The sequence below is a fragment of the Corythoichthys intestinalis genome, chromosome 16 (genome assembly GCF_030265065.1).
Source record: "Corythoichthys intestinalis isolate RoL2023-P3 chromosome 16, ASM3026506v1, whole genome shotgun sequence".
In the NCBI taxonomy this organism is placed as follows: domain Eukaryota; kingdom Metazoa; phylum Chordata; class Actinopteri; order Syngnathiformes; family Syngnathidae; genus Corythoichthys; species Corythoichthys intestinalis.
In genome coordinates this window covers 6,771,148-6,791,337 of record NC_080410.1, presented here as the reverse complement: position 1 = coordinate 6,791,337, position 20,190 = coordinate 6,771,148, and the positions used below count along the sequence as shown (strand labels likewise).

Genomic DNA, 20,190 nt, shown 5'->3' with positions numbered 1-20,190 from the left:
ACTCAGGTTACTAACAAAAGGCTGGGTATCAAAAACTTACTGAGGCAGAGAAACACGAGGGCTGTGACGTAGGAACGGGCAAGAATGGACACTGGCATAAAGACATTGACATAGACAATGACACAACAAGGAGTGAACAGAAAATAGGAGCTTATATACACACACGCAGACAAGGGGTAACGAGACAAGGAACAGGTGAGCACAGGAGGATAGACTAGGAGAAGGCACATCAGGTGAAATCAATGGGCAATCAAAGGGACAAGTCACACTAGGAGAAAACAACCACAAAACCTAACAGTCCAATTCAGATTCTTGACTCTTGACACCTTGTCCAATGCAGATTCTTGACTCTTGACAAGGTGATGATTCATTCATGACTAATTCAATTTTTTTTTTCAAGCTTTTTATCTGAGTGAGTTCTACATGATAAAATGTCTGAGTGAGTGCTCGTCCGAGACTGGTGATTCTATACTTTTTGCTAGGGGTTGTAATAGACCTCCAATTGTGTGGCAGCCAATCATCCTTATCTGAATTTCAATGAGTTCATCACTAGTAGATGTCCAGTACATTTGAAGTGGGAGGGTGGCAGCAAATGAACAGTCGTCTGGTGCTGTCAATGGCAACCAATGAGTAAAACAATGTTCGACAAAGCCATGATTTGAATAACTTTATATTCAAGTGAATATGCAGAACTTTAGTATTAAAAGTAATATTTTACTGTATATGTTTTATTTATTTATTTACTTTAAAACTCTGAATGAGGGGGCAAAAAATGGTATTTGTGCAACACTGACAGTAATTTGAGGTAAAACAACAGTTGCGTATTATTCAAATATAAAAAATAGAATAGATAACAGTTCTTTTTATGGTAGTTTGTTGTTAATTTGACAATAAATATTTTAGGGTTTCGCTGTGTTTTTATCTGTATAATTCTGGCAGTCACAGCTGCCAGTATTTCACCATAAATTCAACATTTTTTTCTGTTTGACTGCATAGTCAAAATGTACTTTGCAGAGTAATATTTTAACAAACAAAACATTTTTATTGAGGATTAGGAGGTACAATTTGGGTTCATACTCAATTAAAACATGTGCAATCAATGTTCTTTGACTTTCTTTAAAGGCCCCCCAGAATCTGGCCCTCGAGTGATTCTCTGTGTAGACGTCTGGCATCCCAATGTGGCTGCAGCTGAGAGACAAGCGCTGGACTTCATGTTTAGTCCTGATCTCTGAGCAGTTCATCCGCACTCACCCCTGAACTCTGCTAGTTATGCAACGTGAGGGGGAGCCTTACGTTTTGCACATTCCACCATTGTGTATGAGTCACTGTGTGCATTAGCCTTAAAAATCATATTGGTCACTTTATGCACTTTTGACCACGAATGCATTTATGACTGACAAGAGAATATATTATTACTGGTGAACATTGGCTTTTATAAACAATATACATTTCTTGGTGATATAAGGATACCTGTTTAATGTCCCGTCTAATCCTCATGTTGGAATATATTCTCACAAAGTTTGCATGTGTACATGACACTGCATGTTTATTGTTGGTGCATATGTCACTTACATCGGTAACTCGGGAACTTGTAAAAAAAAAAAAAATAATAATAATAAAACATCTAAATTTCAACTCTTATTGTTTGAAAATGTGTGAATATTTCGTACATTATATTTTGATTACACTGGAAAGTGAATGTTTACATAAAGATGGTGCGGAGAGTTTTTGTGTGAACATAAATCATAGACTATAAATTAAAAAAGAATTATTTCCAGACTGACCACTGATGGAGAAACAAATTTGCACTCCCACAGCACATTACTGACTCAGTTCTACTCTGCTAGTGTTATGACGGCAAGCCGTTATTGTGGATCCAAAAACACAGACCAGGAGATCAATAGAGCAAATGTTTGTGTTTAATTAGTATAACAAAGGGCGCACGCTAGAAAGCGCGGATATAACAAGTACAACTTAGGACGCACGCTAGAAAACGCGGATATAACAAGTACAACTTAGGACGCACGCTAGAAAACGCGGATATAACAAGTACAACTTAGGACGCACGCTAGAAAACGCAGATATAACAAGTACAATTTAGGACGCACGCTAGAAAACGCGGATATAACAAGTACAATTTAGGACGCACGCTAGAAAACGCGGATATAACAAGTACAACTTAGGACGCACGCTAGAAAACGCGGATATAACAAGTATAACTAAAAGAGCACCCAAGATGGCGTGAATATAACAGAGTACAAAATCCTAACTACAAAATCCAGAAGAGCACAAAAGTAAATAAGATCAAACCAGAACACGACCGAAGAACGTCGGAAGGCACCGAGGATGACGATGAGCACACAGCGGTAAGCAAGGCAGGAACAAGCATATGCAATAGTCCGACACTCGCAGACGGTGACAGGAGTCCTTAAATAGTGAGCGCTCCTAATGCGCCACAGGTGTGCGGCCACAGCCCCGCCCATCCAGCTGAATCAGATGCTGGAAAGAAAAAACAACTGAGAAGGCATACAGATATGACAGAACCCCCCCCTCAACGGACGCCCCCTGGCGGACCACCTGGTTTCGAGGGATGAAGGGAGTGGAAATCCCGCAAAAGCGATGGATCGAGGATCCAGGAGCGGGGGACCCATTGGCGCTCCTCAGGGCCATAACCTTCCCAGTCGACCAGGTACTGCACCCCCCTTCCCCGCCTCCTAGAATCGAGAATAGTACGCACCGTATATACCGGCCCACCGTCAACCACGCGAGGGGCAGGAGGAGGCACTGGTGGAGGGTTCAGGGGGCTAGTGGAGACCGGCTTGAGCAGAGACACGTGGAAGACTGGGTGGATCTTCATTGAACCGGGAAGCTGTAGCCTGACCGCGACGGGGTTCACCACAGAGTCCACAGCAAAAGGGCCCACGAACCTAGGGCCCAACTTCTTGGAAGTCCCAGCAAGGTTCAAATCCCGCGTTGATAACCAGACCATCTGGCCCGGACGATAGACCGGAGCGGGTCTTCTGTGGCGGTCAGCAATCAGGCGGTTGCGGGCTGCAGTGCGGACTAGTGCAGCCCTAGCGTCCCTCCAGACTCTATGGGCCCTCCGCAGGTGCACTTGGACGGACGGCACGACGACCTCGGCTTCCTGAGAAGGGAACAGTGGTGGTTGGAACCCGTATGCCGACATAAAAGGCGACCTCCCAGTGGCTGAGCTAATGAGGGTGTTGTGGGCATATTCCACCCAAGGCAGGTGTGAGGCCCAGGAGGCCGGATGCAGTTGGCAAACGCAACGGAGGGCAGCCTCCAGCTCCTGGTTGACCCGTTCTGTCTGTCCGTTGGACTGTGGGTGGTAGCCGGAAGACATACTTGACGTGGCCCCCAGAGCTTTGCAGAATGCTCTCCAAACCCGAGACACAAACTGGGGTCCCCTGTCAGAAACTAGGTCAGACGGAATGCCATGGGTTCGAAAAACGTGTGTTACCAGCAGGTCAGCGGTCTCCAGAGCTGAAGGCAACTTGGGGAGAGCGACGAAGTGCGCCATCTTGGAGAATCGGTCAATCACTGTCAAGATGACGGAATATCCCCTTGAGCGTGGAAGGCCAGTAATAAAATCGAGTGCAACATGGGACCAAGGACGAGATGGAACAGGCAACGGACGCAGAAGTCCTGCTGGAGCTTGATGGGCCGATTTGCCCCGAGCGCAGATGGAACACGCAGAAATGTAGTCCATGACGTCCTTTCGCATACCCGGCCACCAAAACCTCTGGGAAATGAGGAAGAACGTGCGGGACACACCCGGGTGGCAGGCGAACTTCGAGGTGTGCCCCCACTTTAGCACTCCTGCACGCTGAGCGTCCGGAACAAAAAGTTTGCCAGCAGGGCAGCCTCCGGGCACCCTAACACCCCGTAGAGAGTCTTCCACTAGCCGCTCAACCTCCCATCGGAGTGCGCCGATGATCAGGTTCTCTGGAACAACAGGCTCCTCTGAAGACATTTCCTCCACCGGTTCATGAATTCTTGACAAGGCATCGGGCTTCCCGTTGCGTGATCCCGGACGGTAAGTAATCACATAGTTGAAACGTGTCAGGAACAGCGCCCAACGGGCCTGGCGTGTGTTGAGGCGCTTGGCAGCCCGGAGGTACTCCAAATTCTTATGGTCGGTGAGTATTTGGAACGGCACCTCCGTCCCCTCCAACCAGTGCCTCCATTCCTGTAAAGCCTGAACTATAGCGAGCAGCTCCCTGTTGCCGACGTCATAATTTGCCTCCGCGGGGGTGAGGCGGCGGGAGTAGAATGCGCAGGGGTGTAGTCTCTGGTCGACTGCAGACCTCTGGGATAGGATGGCCCCCACTCCGGAACTCGACGCATCAACCTCGACCACAAAAGGAAGATCTGAGTCAGGGTGAACAAGGACAGGTGAGCTAGTGAATGCCCTTTTAAGACCTACAAAAGCGGCTTCCGCCACAGAGGACCACACAAACGGGCGTTTATTAGAGGTCAACCTGGTAAGGGGCTCGGCCCTCATACTATAGTTCCGGATAAAACGCCTATAAAAATTGGCAAACCCGAGGAACCTTTGTAACTGCTTACGTGAAGTGGGGGTTGGCCAATCTGCAACTGCCTGAATTTTGGCTGGGTCAGGCCGTAATTGCCCTTTTTCGACGATGAAACCAAGAAATTGCATTGACCCGCGGTGGAACTCGCACTTCTCGGTCTTGACAAACAGCCTATTTTCCAGAAGCCTTTGGAGGACCATGCGGACATGTTGGCGGTGTTCCTGCAAGTTTCTAGAAAATATTAAGATGTCATCTAAATAAACAAAACAGAAAACATTTAGCATGTCACGAAGCACATCATTTATGAGGCTCTGGAAAACAGCGGGTGCATTAGTCAGACCAAAAGGCATGACTAGGTATTCAAAATGTCCGAGCGGGGTTTTGAAAGCGGTTTTCCACTCATCTCCATCCCGAATCCTAACCAAGTGGTAAGCGCTGCGCAAGTCTAACTTGGTATATATGGTGGCTGTTTTTAACGGTGCGAAGGCCGAATCTAATAATGGCAGCGGATATTTGTTTTTAACAGTAATCTCATTAAGGCCCCGGTAGTCAATGCACGGCCGAAGACCCCCATCTTTTTTGCCAACGAAAAAAAAACCCGCTCCCAACGGTGAGGACGAAGGGCGAATTAGGCCAGTTGCCAAGGAAGAGGTTATATAATCTCTCATAGCCTCCTGCTCAGGTTTAGAAATTTGATATAACCTCGAGCTAGGTAGTGGGGCATTGGGCTGCAAGTCAATGGCGCAGTCGTAAGGGCGGTGCGGAGGCAGGGTCTTAGCCTGGTCTATACTAAAAACCTGTTCGAGATCATGGTACTCGGCAGGAACATTTACTAAATTTACAGGCTCGGCAACTGTTTGGGCTTGATCCGGAAGTAGGCACGCCGAGCGTAAGCAGTGCGCGTAACAGAAGGAACTCCAAGTCACTACTTGTGTTTTAGTCCAGTCAATATTAGGGTTATGCATCTTTAGCCAGGGGAGCCCTAGCACAACCGAAGCCGATTTACATGGCATAACGAAGAAGCTACGAACCTCAAAATGGTTCCCGGACAGCTTTGTTTTAAGCGGGGGCGTTATAAACCTTACGTCCGCCAGGGGTCGCCCATCGAGATCTAGAACCTTTTTAGGAGTAGAGAGTCTTATTAATGGGCATTTAAGAGCATCAACAACACTTTGGTCTATAAAACATTCATCTGCCCCTGAATCTATTAAAGCAGTGAACCTAAAATTAACCCCCCCATGCGAAACCTCTCCCGGCAATTGCAGTCTCATTTCACCTCGAGTTTGTTTTAGTTCAATCGACTCGTTGCGAGGCAAATCATTTGACTGATTGCCATAATGTACGAACCTGGTCCCCCCTCTGGCGAGAGGAACCCCAGGGGCCGAAGATCCAGGACGACGTGAAGAGATCGCGTCACAGGCGGCAACGTGGTGCCCCGGCAAGCCACAGTAAAGACATAAGCCCGCCCTCATCCGTCTCCGCCGCTCCTCCGTAGAAAGACGACCGCTGCCGAGTTGCATTGGCTCCTCCCCCGCCAGGACCGGATTCCGCGTCGGCGTAGAGGTTGGTGGTGATTCGACGAAGCCGTCTGCACGTAACGTTGCCGGACCGTACCGCGATGACGACCCACGACGGCCCCGCTGCTCCAAGGCTCGTTCCCTCTCGCGCTCCTTCAATCGATTGTCCAACTTCACGGACAAGGAGATAAGGTCTTCCAGGCCCGAAGAATCCTCCCGGGCCGCCAACTCGTCCTTCACCGCAGACGACAGCCCCCTCCGAAAAATTCCACACAGCGCCGCCTCGTCGTAACCGCACTCCGCGGCCAAAATGCGGAATTGGATGGAGTAGTCCGCCACGCTAAGCTCGCCTTGAAAAAAATCCAGCAGGCGGCTGCCTGCCTCCTTGCCTCTAACCGGGTGATCAAACACTCTCACAAACTCTGTTTTAAAAGTCTCGAATGACTGACGGATTGCGGGATTAGCGTTGCTTACCGCCATTGCCCAAGTGGCCGCTTTACCGGCGAGGAGACTCATGGTATACGCTACACGGGACCTGTCACTCGCGAACGTATATGGCTGCTGGTCAAATACAAGGGAGCACTGGTGCAGAAATTGTCGACAAGCACCGGGTTCTCCCTCGTAACGATGGGGGTGTGGCAACACTGGCTCCCGGAAAGCAGCCGGTGGAACAACCGGAGACGGGGCGGAGTGATCGGGCGCCGCGGCAGCGTTACCTACGCCACCGGACTGTGCAGGTGGGGCCATATTTTCAATTCTAGTGGTTAGCGCGGTGATCACGTTCACTAGTTCATTTAACGATTGTTCATGCTTGCTGATCATATGACCATGACCGGCAAGCGCGTGGCGAATACCCTCCGAGTCTGTGGGATCCATGGTCGGACTATTCTGTTATGACGGCAAGCCGTTATTGTGGATCCAAAAACACAGACCAGGAGATCAATAGAGCAAATGTTTGTGTTTAATTAGTATAACAAAGGGCGCACGCTAGAAAGCGCGGATATAACAAGTACAACTTAGGACGCACGCTAGAAAACGCGGATATAACAAGTACAACTTAGGACGCACGCTAGAAAACGCGGATATAACAAGTACAATTTAGGACGCACGCTAGAAAACGCGGATATAACAAGTACAATTTAGGACGCACGCTAGAAAACGCGGATATAACAAGTACAACTTAGGACGCACGCTAGAAAACGCGGATATAACAAGTATAACTAAAAGAGCACCCAAGATGGCGTGAATATAACAGAGTACAAAATCCTAACTACAAAATCCAGAAGAGCACAAAAGTAAATAAGATCAAACCAGAACACGACCGAAGAACGTCGGAAGGCACCGAGGATGACGATGAGCACACAGCGGTAAGCAAGGCAGGAACAAGCATATGCAATAGTCCGACACTCGCAGACGGTGACAGGAGTCCTTAAATAGTGAGCGCTCCTAATGCGCCACAGGTGTGCGGCCACAGCCCCGCCCATCCAGCTGAATCAGATGCTGGAAAGAAAAAACAACTGAGAAGGCATACAGATATGACAGCTAGGTTTGGGGCGACGGGGTTTCGAACTTGAAATTGGTGGAGGACTGTTTTTTAATGCTCATGTTTGATGGCGCTAGACATCCAATTAATTCGCTCATTCGCCCCCTCCTAATCAAAATGAGGATATTGGAAAAAACTGACATTGCCTTTTAACTTGACTTTTAAGGTGTCAAAAAATGCCCTCCTGTTATCTTCCCCCAGAAAAAAACGATCTTAAGCTTTTCAACCATGTATCACACATGCATACAGGACTCTTTTGAAATTTGGCCAAATTGGGTTTCTCAGAGCGGAACTTCAAGTCACCTGAGTGTTTTCCGCCATTTATACAGTCATGTCAAAAAATTAGGACACGCCATTAAATATTTAGTTCTTAGTTGATAACGTGAAACAAACGCTTGACCGTTGGATGGTACTTCCTGTATCCATAATTGGACGAATCAATTTGATAAAAAAGAATATATTACCTAAATTCTTATATCTATTTCAGTCAATTCCACTACCTCTGCCAGATGTGTTCTTTAGTACACTAAATAGACTCTTCAACACTTTTATTTGGAATGCAAAAAAAGCTAGGTTGCGTCTTAAACTTTTATACCTTCCATATGAACGAGGGGGACAAAGTTTTCCAAATTTAAAATGGTATTATTGGGCTGCTCAGTTACGTTCAATGGCATTTTATTTTGCAGATGAGACACGTCCATCTTGGTTGGCTATAGAGCAGGCATCGGTACAATGCCTACCCTTAAGACTTTATTTGTACTCTGCCGACCTCAAAGTTTTAAAAAGGAAAACAAGAAACCCATTTGTCAAAAATTGTATTGATATTTGGTATAAGACACATCAACACGTTAAGGATGTTCCTCAAATTTCGCGCTATAGTCCTCTGTGGGGTAATTCCAATTTTGTACCAGGAAGGGATGATGGTGGTTTCAAAATATGGGCAGAGAAGGGAGTTGGAAAAGTTTCTGATCTATACTCGAACAATGTTTTACTCACATTTGAAGAGCTTTCTAACAGATTTCATATCCCAAAAAACATTTTTTAAAATATTTGCAGGCAAAACATTTTATTATTTCAAAATACAAACTGGTTGAATCGGAACCACCACTGTCTATCTTAGAAAGTCTGACACTCTCACATCATGAGAAGGGCTTACTTTCCCTATTCTACTCGGTTTTGGTAAAGAGTGATGATGAAAATGCAACTGATAGACTGGAAGCATGGAAATCTGAACTTGGGGAGGCAATAACAGAGGAAGAATGGAACAGGGCATGTTTAAAAGCCCAAAAACAAACTATTAACACAAGAATGAGGTTATTGCAATATAAATGGTTGATGAGAGTATACATTACACCTGTAAAGTTAAACAGCTGGTCCCCTGATATTCCAGACACCTGCATTAAATGTTTAGAAGGACGAGGAACTCTTTTACATTGTGTTTGGGACTGCCCTAAATTGCAAAGATATTGGACAGAAGTGGCACGTATTATGTCATATATTGTTGGGATTGACGTACCGTATAATGCAAAATTGTTTATACTGGGCATTTACCCAAGGGACTCTGTGATCTGCAAAAAAAAATTTGATTGATTTTGGACTGCTACAGGCCAGGAGGCTCGTTGCGTTATTTTGTAAGAAAATGGACACACCTCCAATAAATTACTGGATTAAGGAAATGACAAACTCTGTTATGCTGGAAAAACTAACCTATGTAGTGAGAGGGAAGGCAGATGATTTTGAGCAAATATGGAAACCTTTATTGGACTTTATTGACAAATGGGGTGTACAACTACCTGTGGTATAATAAGTTGTGAAACTACTTGACTTGTGGACGGTTTTGTTTTTGTTTATTTTTTGTTCTGTGTTGTATGTTGCTCTAAAATGTGTATAATCAATAAAAATATTGTTTAAAAAAAAAAAATTAGTTCTTTATTAAGAAATGTTCACATATTAATGTCTGATCTTGTTTTTCCTCATCTCTGGAAAGCAAAGTGATTTAATTGCAGGTAAACAACAAAAAATAACATTTTACTCATTAAACCAAATGATTCAACAAAAATGTATATTCTAACTGAGGAAAACCCTACTTCAGTGAGATGCTTTTTGTAGCCATCTACCAGTCTTTGACTTCAGTCTGAAGAAAGTTTGCCCCACTCCTCAACGCATAATACTGAAGATTGTAGATGCTTATGAGTTGAGTAAGGGATTTCAAAAGCTCTAAAAAGAATATTAAATAGCCATTCCAGTGTCTGGAAAGTAGTCTATAAGTGCTGGACATTCAAAACAACTGCCAACATGCCCAGGGCTGGCCGTCCAAGAGCAGACTGCAAGATGCTAAAAGAAGTCTCCAAAACCCCCTAAAATATCATCACGGGACCTACAGCAGGGTCTTGCTACTGTTGATGTGAAAGTGCATGCCTCTACAATCAGAAAAAGACTTCACAAATTCAACCTTCATGGGATATGTGCAAGGAGAAAACCTTTGGTCTCCAAAAAGAACATGAATGCCAAACTGAAGTTTGCCAGAGTGAATGTAGACAAGGACCAGGACTTCTGGAATAAAGTTCTTTGGGAATATGAATCTAAAATTGAAATATTTGGACACCAGAACAGAGGACATGTTTGGCGTAATCCAAATACAGCATTCCTGGAAAAGAACCTCATACCAACTGTGAAGCATGGAGGTGGAAGTGTCAGGGTTTGGGGATGCTTTGCTGCAGCAGGACCTGACCAGCTCACCATCATAGAATGTGTCACGAATTCTATTGTATACCAGAGGGTGCTTGAGGAACATGTGAAATCATCTGTGAAAAAATTAAAGCTGAAGCGAAACTGGATCCTGCAACATGACAATGACCCAAAACATACCAAATCCACCAAGGACTGGCTGAAAAGGAAGAAATGGAGAGTCCTGGAATGGCCGAGTCAAAGCCTAGATCTCAATCCCATTCAGATGATGTGGGGTGACTTGAAACGGGCTGTATATGCAAGAAACCCCTCAAACATCTGAACAGCTGAAAGTATTCTGCGTTGAGGAGTGGGGCAAACTTTCTCCTCTAGAGAAGTGATGTTTTAGCGCTGTCGTTTGGCAACACGGACTTTCAACTCCCTCCACAGATTTTCTATGGGGTTGAGATCTGGAGACTGGCTAGGCCACTCCAGGACCTTGAAATGCTTTGTACGAAGCCACTCCTTCCCCCCGTGTGGTTCTGGGCTTTTTGCTCACCTTTCTTGTTATCATTTTGACGCCAGAGATCTTGCATGGAGCCCCAGATCGAGGGAGATTATCAGTGGTCTTGTATGTCTTCCATTTTCTAATAATTGCTCCCACAGTTGATTTCTTTACACCAAGCGTTTTACCTATTGCAGATTCAGTCTTCCCAGCCTGGTGCAGGTCTACAATTTTGTCTCTGGTGTCCTTCGACAGCTCTTTGGTCTTGGCCATAGTGGAGTTTGGAGTGTGACTGACTGAGATTGTGGACAGGTGTGTTTTATACCGATAATGAGTTAAAACAGGTGCCCTTAATGCAGGTAACGAGTGGAGCCTCGTTAGAGGAAGTTAGACCTCTTTGACAGCCAGAAATCTTGCTTGTTTGTAGGTGACCAAATACTTATTTTCCACTCTAATTTGGAAATAAATTCTTTGAAAATCAAACAATGTGATCCCCCCCCCCACATTATGTCTCTCACGGTTGAGGTTTACCCATGTTGGCAATTACAGGCCTCTCTAATCTTTTCAAGTAGGAGAACTTGCACAATTGGTGGTTGACTAAATACTTATTTGCCCCACTGTAATTAATTCAAAATGTCTATCATTTGTAGCTTAGAAAGATTAATTGATGTCTAATATTACGTTTAAAAAAAAAAAAAGACTATAAAAAATTATGTACTCGCATATTTTAAATTTTTAAACAAATTACGTCACAATGAAAAAAATGGTGTCTGTAAATAAGTCACGGATATCTACCTCATGACTATCGCTTAATTGTATTTTTTTGTTACTGTCGCATTTACTCCGATATGTTAGATGATAATTAATTGATGCAAACAAAGAAAAACTGGGAAAAAAATGTTTAATAGGGTAAATATTTGCAAAAGAACATCTCGACCACTCCTTGCTGTCTGCGATTTTCTGCATCACAAACCTTGTTATATTACCATATTTCACCCATAAAATCCCCAAAAATCCAGTTGTGGCCATTCACATATGTGTCTTGCATCTGTGTCTTGACACTCGGTGAGACATGCTACATGGAGTTTTTGGATCAAGACAAGGTAAGTACGCGATAATTATCTCCTTAAAATCATGGCGTCTTTAATTCTGCTTTCTCATGCTCTCACCTCCAGTTCGGGTTTCACTGCTTAAATTTTTTATTTATTTTTTCTTAAATGGCCAAAATGTTCAAAATGTTTCTTCCTGCAGTAAATTGAGATTTTAAGCTTTCCAATGATGTATCACACGTGCATATCGGACAATTTTGAAATTTGTCCAAATACATATACGTATACTGTACAGTATATATGGCTGGCAACCGATTCAGAGTGTATTCCGCCTAGTGCCCATAGTTAGCTGGAATTGGCTCCAGCACCCTCGTGAGGATAAACTGCTTGGAAAATGAAAGAACGAATATATATATAGACAAATATTAAGTCTTCATCGGGTTTTGCATTGGGGAAAAAATACTTAAACTTTTTATTTGTAAAGTAAACTTTAAAGCAAGCACTTTTGTACCTTTACTTAGGTAAGTTTTTTCTTACATACTTTACTTTTACTTAAGTAATTATTTTCACCTGTATCTGTACTACTACTTAAGTAACAACAACAACAAAAGTGAGTACTTCATCCACTACTGCTATTAAGACTCTTGGCAGGAACGTATCTAATGGGATACAAAGTATCGCGAAATATCATCATGTAAAGGTATACTCCTACTTTAAATAGTACTGGGGAAGACTACAAATATATTTAGATTGTCAATATTCCTTGTTTTACTTAAAAGGAACTTGAAGTCTACATATACTGTGACTTATCAATTCTTATTCAAATAACTAATCATCCATTCACACTCACACTTGAATCTGATAATAATTTAAATACCTGTCAAACATGAATAAAAAAAATGACAAAAATATCTGTTTTGCAAAACATGAATCTTCCATAGAACATTTTGGTTACATTTTACAAGCAGTCGATGAGAATTAGTGGGGTTATTTTGTTTTATCTGCCATCTGTTCATGTGAGGGTCCCAGTATGAGGATTACACAGATGGGTCTAATCTAGCCCAGAGTGACGGATTATTCCTGAGATACTTATATGTTGTTCGTATACTGTTTAATGATGTATGGTTACATGTCTGGCATGACACATTTCTTGAGGTTATGGTGGGAAATAGCAACACACTTAACCTAAAGCTCAATACATGATAACAATAGAGAACATGAAGTTGGACGAGATTTACACTTTTCAAAGAAAAACAAAACAAAACCAACAATTTGTTTGGTACGTTATGCCATTGTTATACAACTGGATCAAAATTTCCTTGCATTAAAAGAGGACAGTGGTCTAAATATACACTCCAAAAAATGGAAACTTGGTATGTATGCAAGAACCTTATTTCAAGTGGTTTCCTACAACTGCTTTAAGTAACTATTATGTAGTTAAATGAAAAATGCTTAAATGATTTAAGTAAGACTTAAAAAACTGAACTTAAAAAAAAGTTAAGCAATTCCTTTTTACCGTAACTTTTGGACTATAAGCCGCTACTTTTTTCCTTCATTTTGGATTTTGAATCCTGCGCCTTATAGTCCAGTGTGTCTTATTTGTTGATTTATTTGGGTTAATAGGCAACACATCCCTCCTAGCATGCATTGCAGTGCTACAGATATAAAAAACAATCAAAATTCCTTTTCTGTGCTAATTACCGTATTGGCCCGAATTTAAGACGGTGTTTTTTTGCATTGAAATAAAACTGAAAAAGAGGGGGTCATCTTATATTCGCGGTCTAGACGTTATACCCAATCACGACACTAAATGGCGCCAGATATCATTGAAGCAATGTTCTGTCAAGACAGATCTCAGCTACTCTCAAGTTTAACCAGTTTGCATTATTTTATTGCAATGTTTTTCCTTATGCAGATTTGTTTGAAGACTACAGTTACAGTTAGACTTCACTTTGATGGTTAATGCAGTTATTGCAATTTTGTTGTTTTATCACAATCGATCGGTTTATTTACATTTCAAAAACCAGAAGCCATTTGTTTACGAATGTGATTGCACTTTAGTTTACATATTTAAGTGTTCAGATATGAAGATTTGAATGAGTCAAAATAACATGCTTTTTCTCTCAAATATATTGTTATAATCATTTGTTTCAGATGTACTGTAATTATTTTCTGTATAAAAATTAATTTTGTGTTCAAAAAGTCTTTTTTCAAACTTGAGTCTTGAAAAAGAGGGGGTCGTCTTATAATCAGGGCCATCTTATATTCGGGACAATACGGGATTTATTCAGTTACTGGTCCAGTTGTTTCATTAATTGCTTGTTATGGTATTTGGTAACACTTTATTTGACAGCGGCGTCATAAGGCTGTCATAAGACCATCAAAATTATGACAAGACACTATCATGGCCATTACTGAATGCTCATGACAGATGTCATTAAGTGTCATGCGGTAAATTATGTTTACTCCATTTAGGGCCAGCTGGGATCTTTTCTGGGATAATTTGCATTCATCGATACCCGTGTATGACTTGTAGTAGATGAGTGTTTTCCATTTCTTTGTCGTTGAAACAAATGCAAAGCTAATGATGTCTCAGCTGTGATGCAACACAGAATTGTAGTCAAATTGAACATATTTGTACCTGTTATTGTTTTGTAGTGGCACTGTCTTGGTTCCACATCTGCCTTTATGAACACAATTTTCCCATTTTCATGTATTAGGACACATTCAACTGGATGCTTTGGAGGTTTTTGGGTCCCTGATTGCGTTTCCATCCACAGACTTTAAATCAATGAAATTCAAAACTATTTCGGTTGTAGCGGCTCTCGGCCATTTTTTCATGTTGTCCTCCCATGTCGCGATGATGGCAGATGGATGTGGCATTTCCAAATTGTCGTTTTTGAGGGATTTTGATGAGTAATTCCACACCAGCTCCACTTTTGTTTTGGTTACAGAAAGTGTATAACGAAAGTGGCGAGCAGAAATGCGGGAGTAAGAACGATTTGTTGAGTGATTTGTTTGAACGGGTCTTTTTACCGAACGTACCTTAAGTGAACTGTTTAACCCATCACTATTGCACTCGCGAGAGGTAACAGAGTGACTTTGCATAAGTGGTTTAAGTAAACACAGAAGTCAGGCTCACTATAATGTGTTTTTTCAACCGAACACACTCCAGCTAGGTATTTACAGAAAACACCACTTACAGTTGTGGTGTCACTTAACCCACGAGTCTTTGCTTCTGCTTTGTTTTCTGACACATGCACTTAAACTGGGTGTGGCTGTTTAACTCTGCTAGTACATTTACAGTGTATCACAAAAGTGAGTACACCCCTCGCATTTCTGCAGATATTTAAGTATATTTTTTCATGGGACAACAATGACAAAATGACACTTTGACACAATAAAAAGTAGTCTGTGTGCATCTTATAAAATAGAGTTAAATTATTTTCCCCTCAAAATAACTCAAAATATAGCCATTAATGTCTAAACCCCTGGCAACAAAAGTGAGTACACCCCTTAGAAACTATATCCCTAAATGTCCAAATTAAGTACTGCTTGTCATTTTCCCTCCAAAATGTCATGTGACTCGTTACAGGAGTGCTGTCAGCATTGCTGCAGAGATTGAAGAGGTGGGGGGTCAGACCATACGCCGCACTCTACATTAAGCCCGCCCGCCGGGCTTTCTTGTGTACCATCTTCAGAAGAGGCTCCCTCCTGGGGTGACAGCCATGCACACCAATTTGATGTAGAGTGTGGCGTATGGTCTGAGCACTAAAAGGCTGACCCCCCACCTCTTCACATGACATTTTGGAGGGAAAATGACAAGCAGTACTCAATTTGGACATTTAGGGATGTACGTAGTTTCTATGGGGGTATCGCGGGGTTCTTCCGGCTACTAAAAAAAAAACTGATGGCATAGTCAGGAGAATACAGGTGTTGTGAGTTTTTAATAGGTTCGAACCCCAGCAAAAACAAAGTGCACCATTGGAATATATACAAAAAAGAAAATATATAACTTTTTACAGCAAAAAGTCAAAATCACAAAAAAGGAAGAAAATACTATTTACAAAAAACATGAGTGGATTTTCACAGCAACATCCAAACATATAAATACAAGAAGCAAAAGTGGGATAACACTGAGTCACAGGGGTGTACTCACTTTTGTTACAAGGGGTTTAGATATTAATGGCTATATTTTTAGTTATTTTGAGGGGAAAATAAATTAACTCTATTGTATAAGCTGTACACAGACCACTTTTCATTGTGTCAAAGTGTCATTTTGTCAGTGTTGTCCCATGAAAAGATATACTTAAATATCTGCAGAAATGCGAGGGGTGTACTCACTTTTGTGATACACTGTAACTCTGCCAGGGGTGTCTGTGTTTAACTCACTTAGTTGACACCGCACCAAGACCGATCTGCTAGTGTTAAAACAAACACCCAAATCAACGCTGATAAACTAAGTAATTTACACCCAAAAATTACCTCCACAGATTTTGCTGTGTACGACAGCCTCAGACAAAAGTCATACAGTTTGTGCAATCACATTACATATTGTTACCAGCATCCCCAAGGGGTCGCTGTTATTTTCAATGTGACCGGCATTGTCAAATTGGGCGGAGAACTAGAGGTGGGCGAGCATAAGGAGAGAGAGGCATACAGTGCTGGCCAAAAGTATTGGCACACCTGCAATTCTGTCAGATAATGCTCAATTTCTCCCAGAAAATGATTGCAATTACAAATGCTTTGGTAGATATAGCTTCAGTTATTTTGCTTGCAATGAAAAAAAAACACAAAAGAGAATGGGGGGGGGGGGGGGGGGGGGATAAATCATTATCATTTTACACAAAACTCCAAAAATGGGCCGGACAAAAGTATTGGCACCCTTTGAGAAATCATGTGATGCTTCTCTAATTTTTGTAATTAACAGCACCTGTTATTTACCTGTGGTACATTACAGGTGGTGGCACCAAATCACACTTGCAGCCAGTTAAAATGGATTAAAGTTGACACAAACTCTGTCCTGTGTCCTTGTGTGTACCGCATTGAGCATGGAGAAAAGAAAGAAGACCAAAGAACTGTCTGAGGACTAGAAAAGCAAAATTGTGAGGAAGCATGGCCAATCTCAAGGCTAGTCCAAGTCCATCTCCAAAGAACTGAATGTTCCTGTGTCTACCGTGCGCAGTGTCATTGATAAGTGTAAAGCCCATGGCACTGTGGCTAACCTCCCTAGATGTGGACGGAAAAGAAAAAGCCTTTCAATGAAAGATTGTGGATAAAGAACCTCGACTAACATCCAAACAAGTTCAAGCTGTCCTCTAGTCCGAGGTTACAACAGTGTCAACCCATACTATCCGTCAGCGTCTGAACAAAAAAGGACTCTATGGTATGATACCCAGGAAGACCCCACTTCTGACACAGAGGCATAAAAAAGCTAGGCTGGAGTTTGACAAAACTTACCTGCGAAAGCCAAAAACGTTTTGGAAGAATGTCTCTGGTCAGATGAGACAAAAGTCGATCTTTTTGGGAAAAGGCATCAACATAGAGTTTACAGGGGTAAAAAACGAAAGACAAGAACACGGTCCCTACAGTCAAACATGGCGGAGGTTCGCTGATGTTTTGGGGTTGCTTTGCTACCTCTGGCACTGGACTGCTTGACCGTGTGCATGGCATTGTGAAGTCTGAAGGCTACCAACAAATTTTGCAGTGTAATGTAGTGCCCAGTGTGAGAAAGCTGGGTTTCCCTCAGAGGTCATGGGTCTTCCAGCAGTACAATGACCCAAAACACACTTCAAAAAGCACAAGAAAATGGTTTGCGAGAAAGCACTAAAGACCCTAGAGTGGCCAGTAATGAGTCGAGACCTGAATCCCACAGAACGCCTGTGGACAGATCTGAAAATGGCAGTTTGGAGAAGGCACCCTTCAAATCTCAGAGACATGGAGCATTTGGCCAAAGAAGAATGGTCTAAAATTCCAGCAGAGCATTGTCAGAAACTCATTGATGGACACCTCCGACACCTACTGTATTTGAAATTTAATTTGATTTAATCTCATTACATATACAGTATATTAAGCAATGCTTTTTCATAAGTGTTTTAATTGAGTCTCTTACATGATAATTACAACAATGGATTCAGTAATGTGTAAAAACACAAACCTAATGTGTATATACGTACAATGAAAAACACCTATTTAAAAGTTGAAATAGTGCATGTGCATTTTTTTGAGTGGACATTGCAGTATAATTAGGTTATGACTGTCAAGCTGTCAATAACAGGCACGTATTGTATAATACAGTACATGTTGGAATATAAGAGAAAAATATGGATCAATGTGTTGTTAATTTTTTTTGTCTAATTTCTGATTAATATGGCTTTATCCCCTGCCTTCTCAATGTTTTCACAAAATCAACGAAAGATTGGATAACTCCAACAGATGTGTAATCATGTGTCAGTTTTTCTTTTGACAGTTGGGTTTACACGCGTCATTGCCTGCGTGTTTGTGTCAAATTTGTTTTGGGATTTTCTATTGACGTGTTTTCTAGCTGCTCATGTTCGATGTCGGACCACTGAAGCAAAATGCACGTGCACGCATCCAATCCAATCCGATCAGTTGTAATCCGAAACAATACGACACGACTATGAACATGATACAATACAATACCAAAACAATACAATTACTAGTATTGCAAAGATACTATTTTTTTACTCAAGATGTCAACACCTAGCTGTGTTGTGTTGGCTGTACCGATACCACCTGACTGTAAAGTAATTGTGATCATGGCTTGGTCAGACATTACTTAACTCATTATCTGCTATTGACAGCTCAGGACGTCTAATCCATTTGAAATGAGAGGGTGGCAGTGAATGAACGAATGTTCATCCCTCCGACTTCAAATGGACTGGACATCTACTAATGATTGACTCATTGGTGGGAGGGTGCATCTTGGCCAGGGGAATAGCAAATTTTTATTAATATTTTTTATCTCATTGGATGCCATTGACAGCGCTAGACTAACAATCCATTTGAAAAAGGAGGTCTGGCATTGTTCACTGACACCTTCCCACTTCAATTGGACTGGACTTCTACTTGTGATAGACATTTAAATTCACAGCAGAAGGATGATTGGATGCAGCATGATTGGACGTCTATCATCATCTTTGGAAGGGCAGCAAGTGCTTCTTTTTATTTATTTATTTTTTTTATTGGCGGCATGAGTAACTGGAAGACATCTTGAATCAGGAGACCAGTGGTTGGAAAGTAGATCTTTTACGAGGGTCATTTAATATTATACTGTCACACACTTTTCCCATCTGTGTACAAGACTGCATATTCCCTCAGCGTAAAAATCTTTGGACTGATGTCTCGGCCAGTCGCTCACAACACTTTTGACTTCATCATCACTTTCGATTTCGTGCCATTTTTTTCAGATGTTTTTTCGGCTGAAACATGTGGCACCATATACAGTGGTCTGCACCTTTCAGCATCCAAAAATTTGATAACTGACCGCTATTAAATCCTTGAGCATGCTTCTTGGTCAGCTAATATGTTTGTTAATCGCCAAAACTCTCAGTTGTTTTTTTGATCTGCGAAAGAAATTAATGCAATGTGTAAAAACAAGTAAAACAGAAAAATATTTTAAAAAAAGAAAAACAAAAAAAAGCGTCTATTTGTATTAGAAGTCCTTATACCAAAGACTCCAGCTTATATATTGAATGACCCTCATATCATAGCAAAGAATCGCCACAATATTTCTTAGTACTCCCCAATATAGGTAATGTCCTTTTAGTGCCACCTTCGGGGCTGTCAACAGACTTGCAGGGGCCAGAGCGGGGTCAAACCATTCTCTGCTAAGACAGGGGGGGTGGTGGTGGTGGTGGTGGTGGTGGGGGGGGGTGACGTTGTGCAAAAAAAGGCAAAAATATAGATTTTAAATATTCAATATGTCAAAGTTTTCAAGTATACATCGAGTAGAACATAATATTTAATTAGATAATGATTTAAATGAAAAAGAAAAATGTGAGTGTAAAGTAAAATAAATTACGGGTCCTGAGGCCCGGGACAATATACCCGGTTGCTTCCCGTCGAAGGGCTTTCCCGTCTTATTACCAGTACTGATATTAGTAACGGTATCGGTGTAACTAACTAACATTAATAATTAGGGATGTCCCGATCGCATGTTTTTGCTCCCAACTCTTAAGTCCGAGTCACCTAAATTTGAGAATCAGTTGATACCGAGTCCAGATCAGATACTGAAAAAAGTTTTTTTTATGTTTCTATTTGAACAAAAGTTTCAAACATGTTACATTACTGTACTTTTTACACAACTTCCTCTTCCGCTTTTCCGGGGTAT

At 42.0% G+C, this 20,190-nt stretch overlaps 1 protein-coding gene across 7 annotated transcripts in view; it reads left to right on the top strand.

The window, feature by feature from the left end:
* The window catches only part of asphd1 (aspartate beta-hydroxylase domain containing 1), a 66,001-nt gene extending 63,985 nt beyond the window's left edge, over positions 1–2,016 (top strand). For all 7 annotated transcript variants that reach the window (XM_057861122.1, XM_057861121.1, XM_057861119.1 and 4 more), the window contains one exon: positions 1,123–2,016. In XM_057861122.1, coding sequence (XP_057717105.1) covers positions 1,123–1,232 — 110 coding nt within the window. In that variant the 3' untranslated portion in view covers positions 1,233–2,016. The remainder of the gene's footprint in view (positions 1–1,122) is intronic.
* Positions 2,017–20,190: the final 18,174 nt, after the last annotated feature.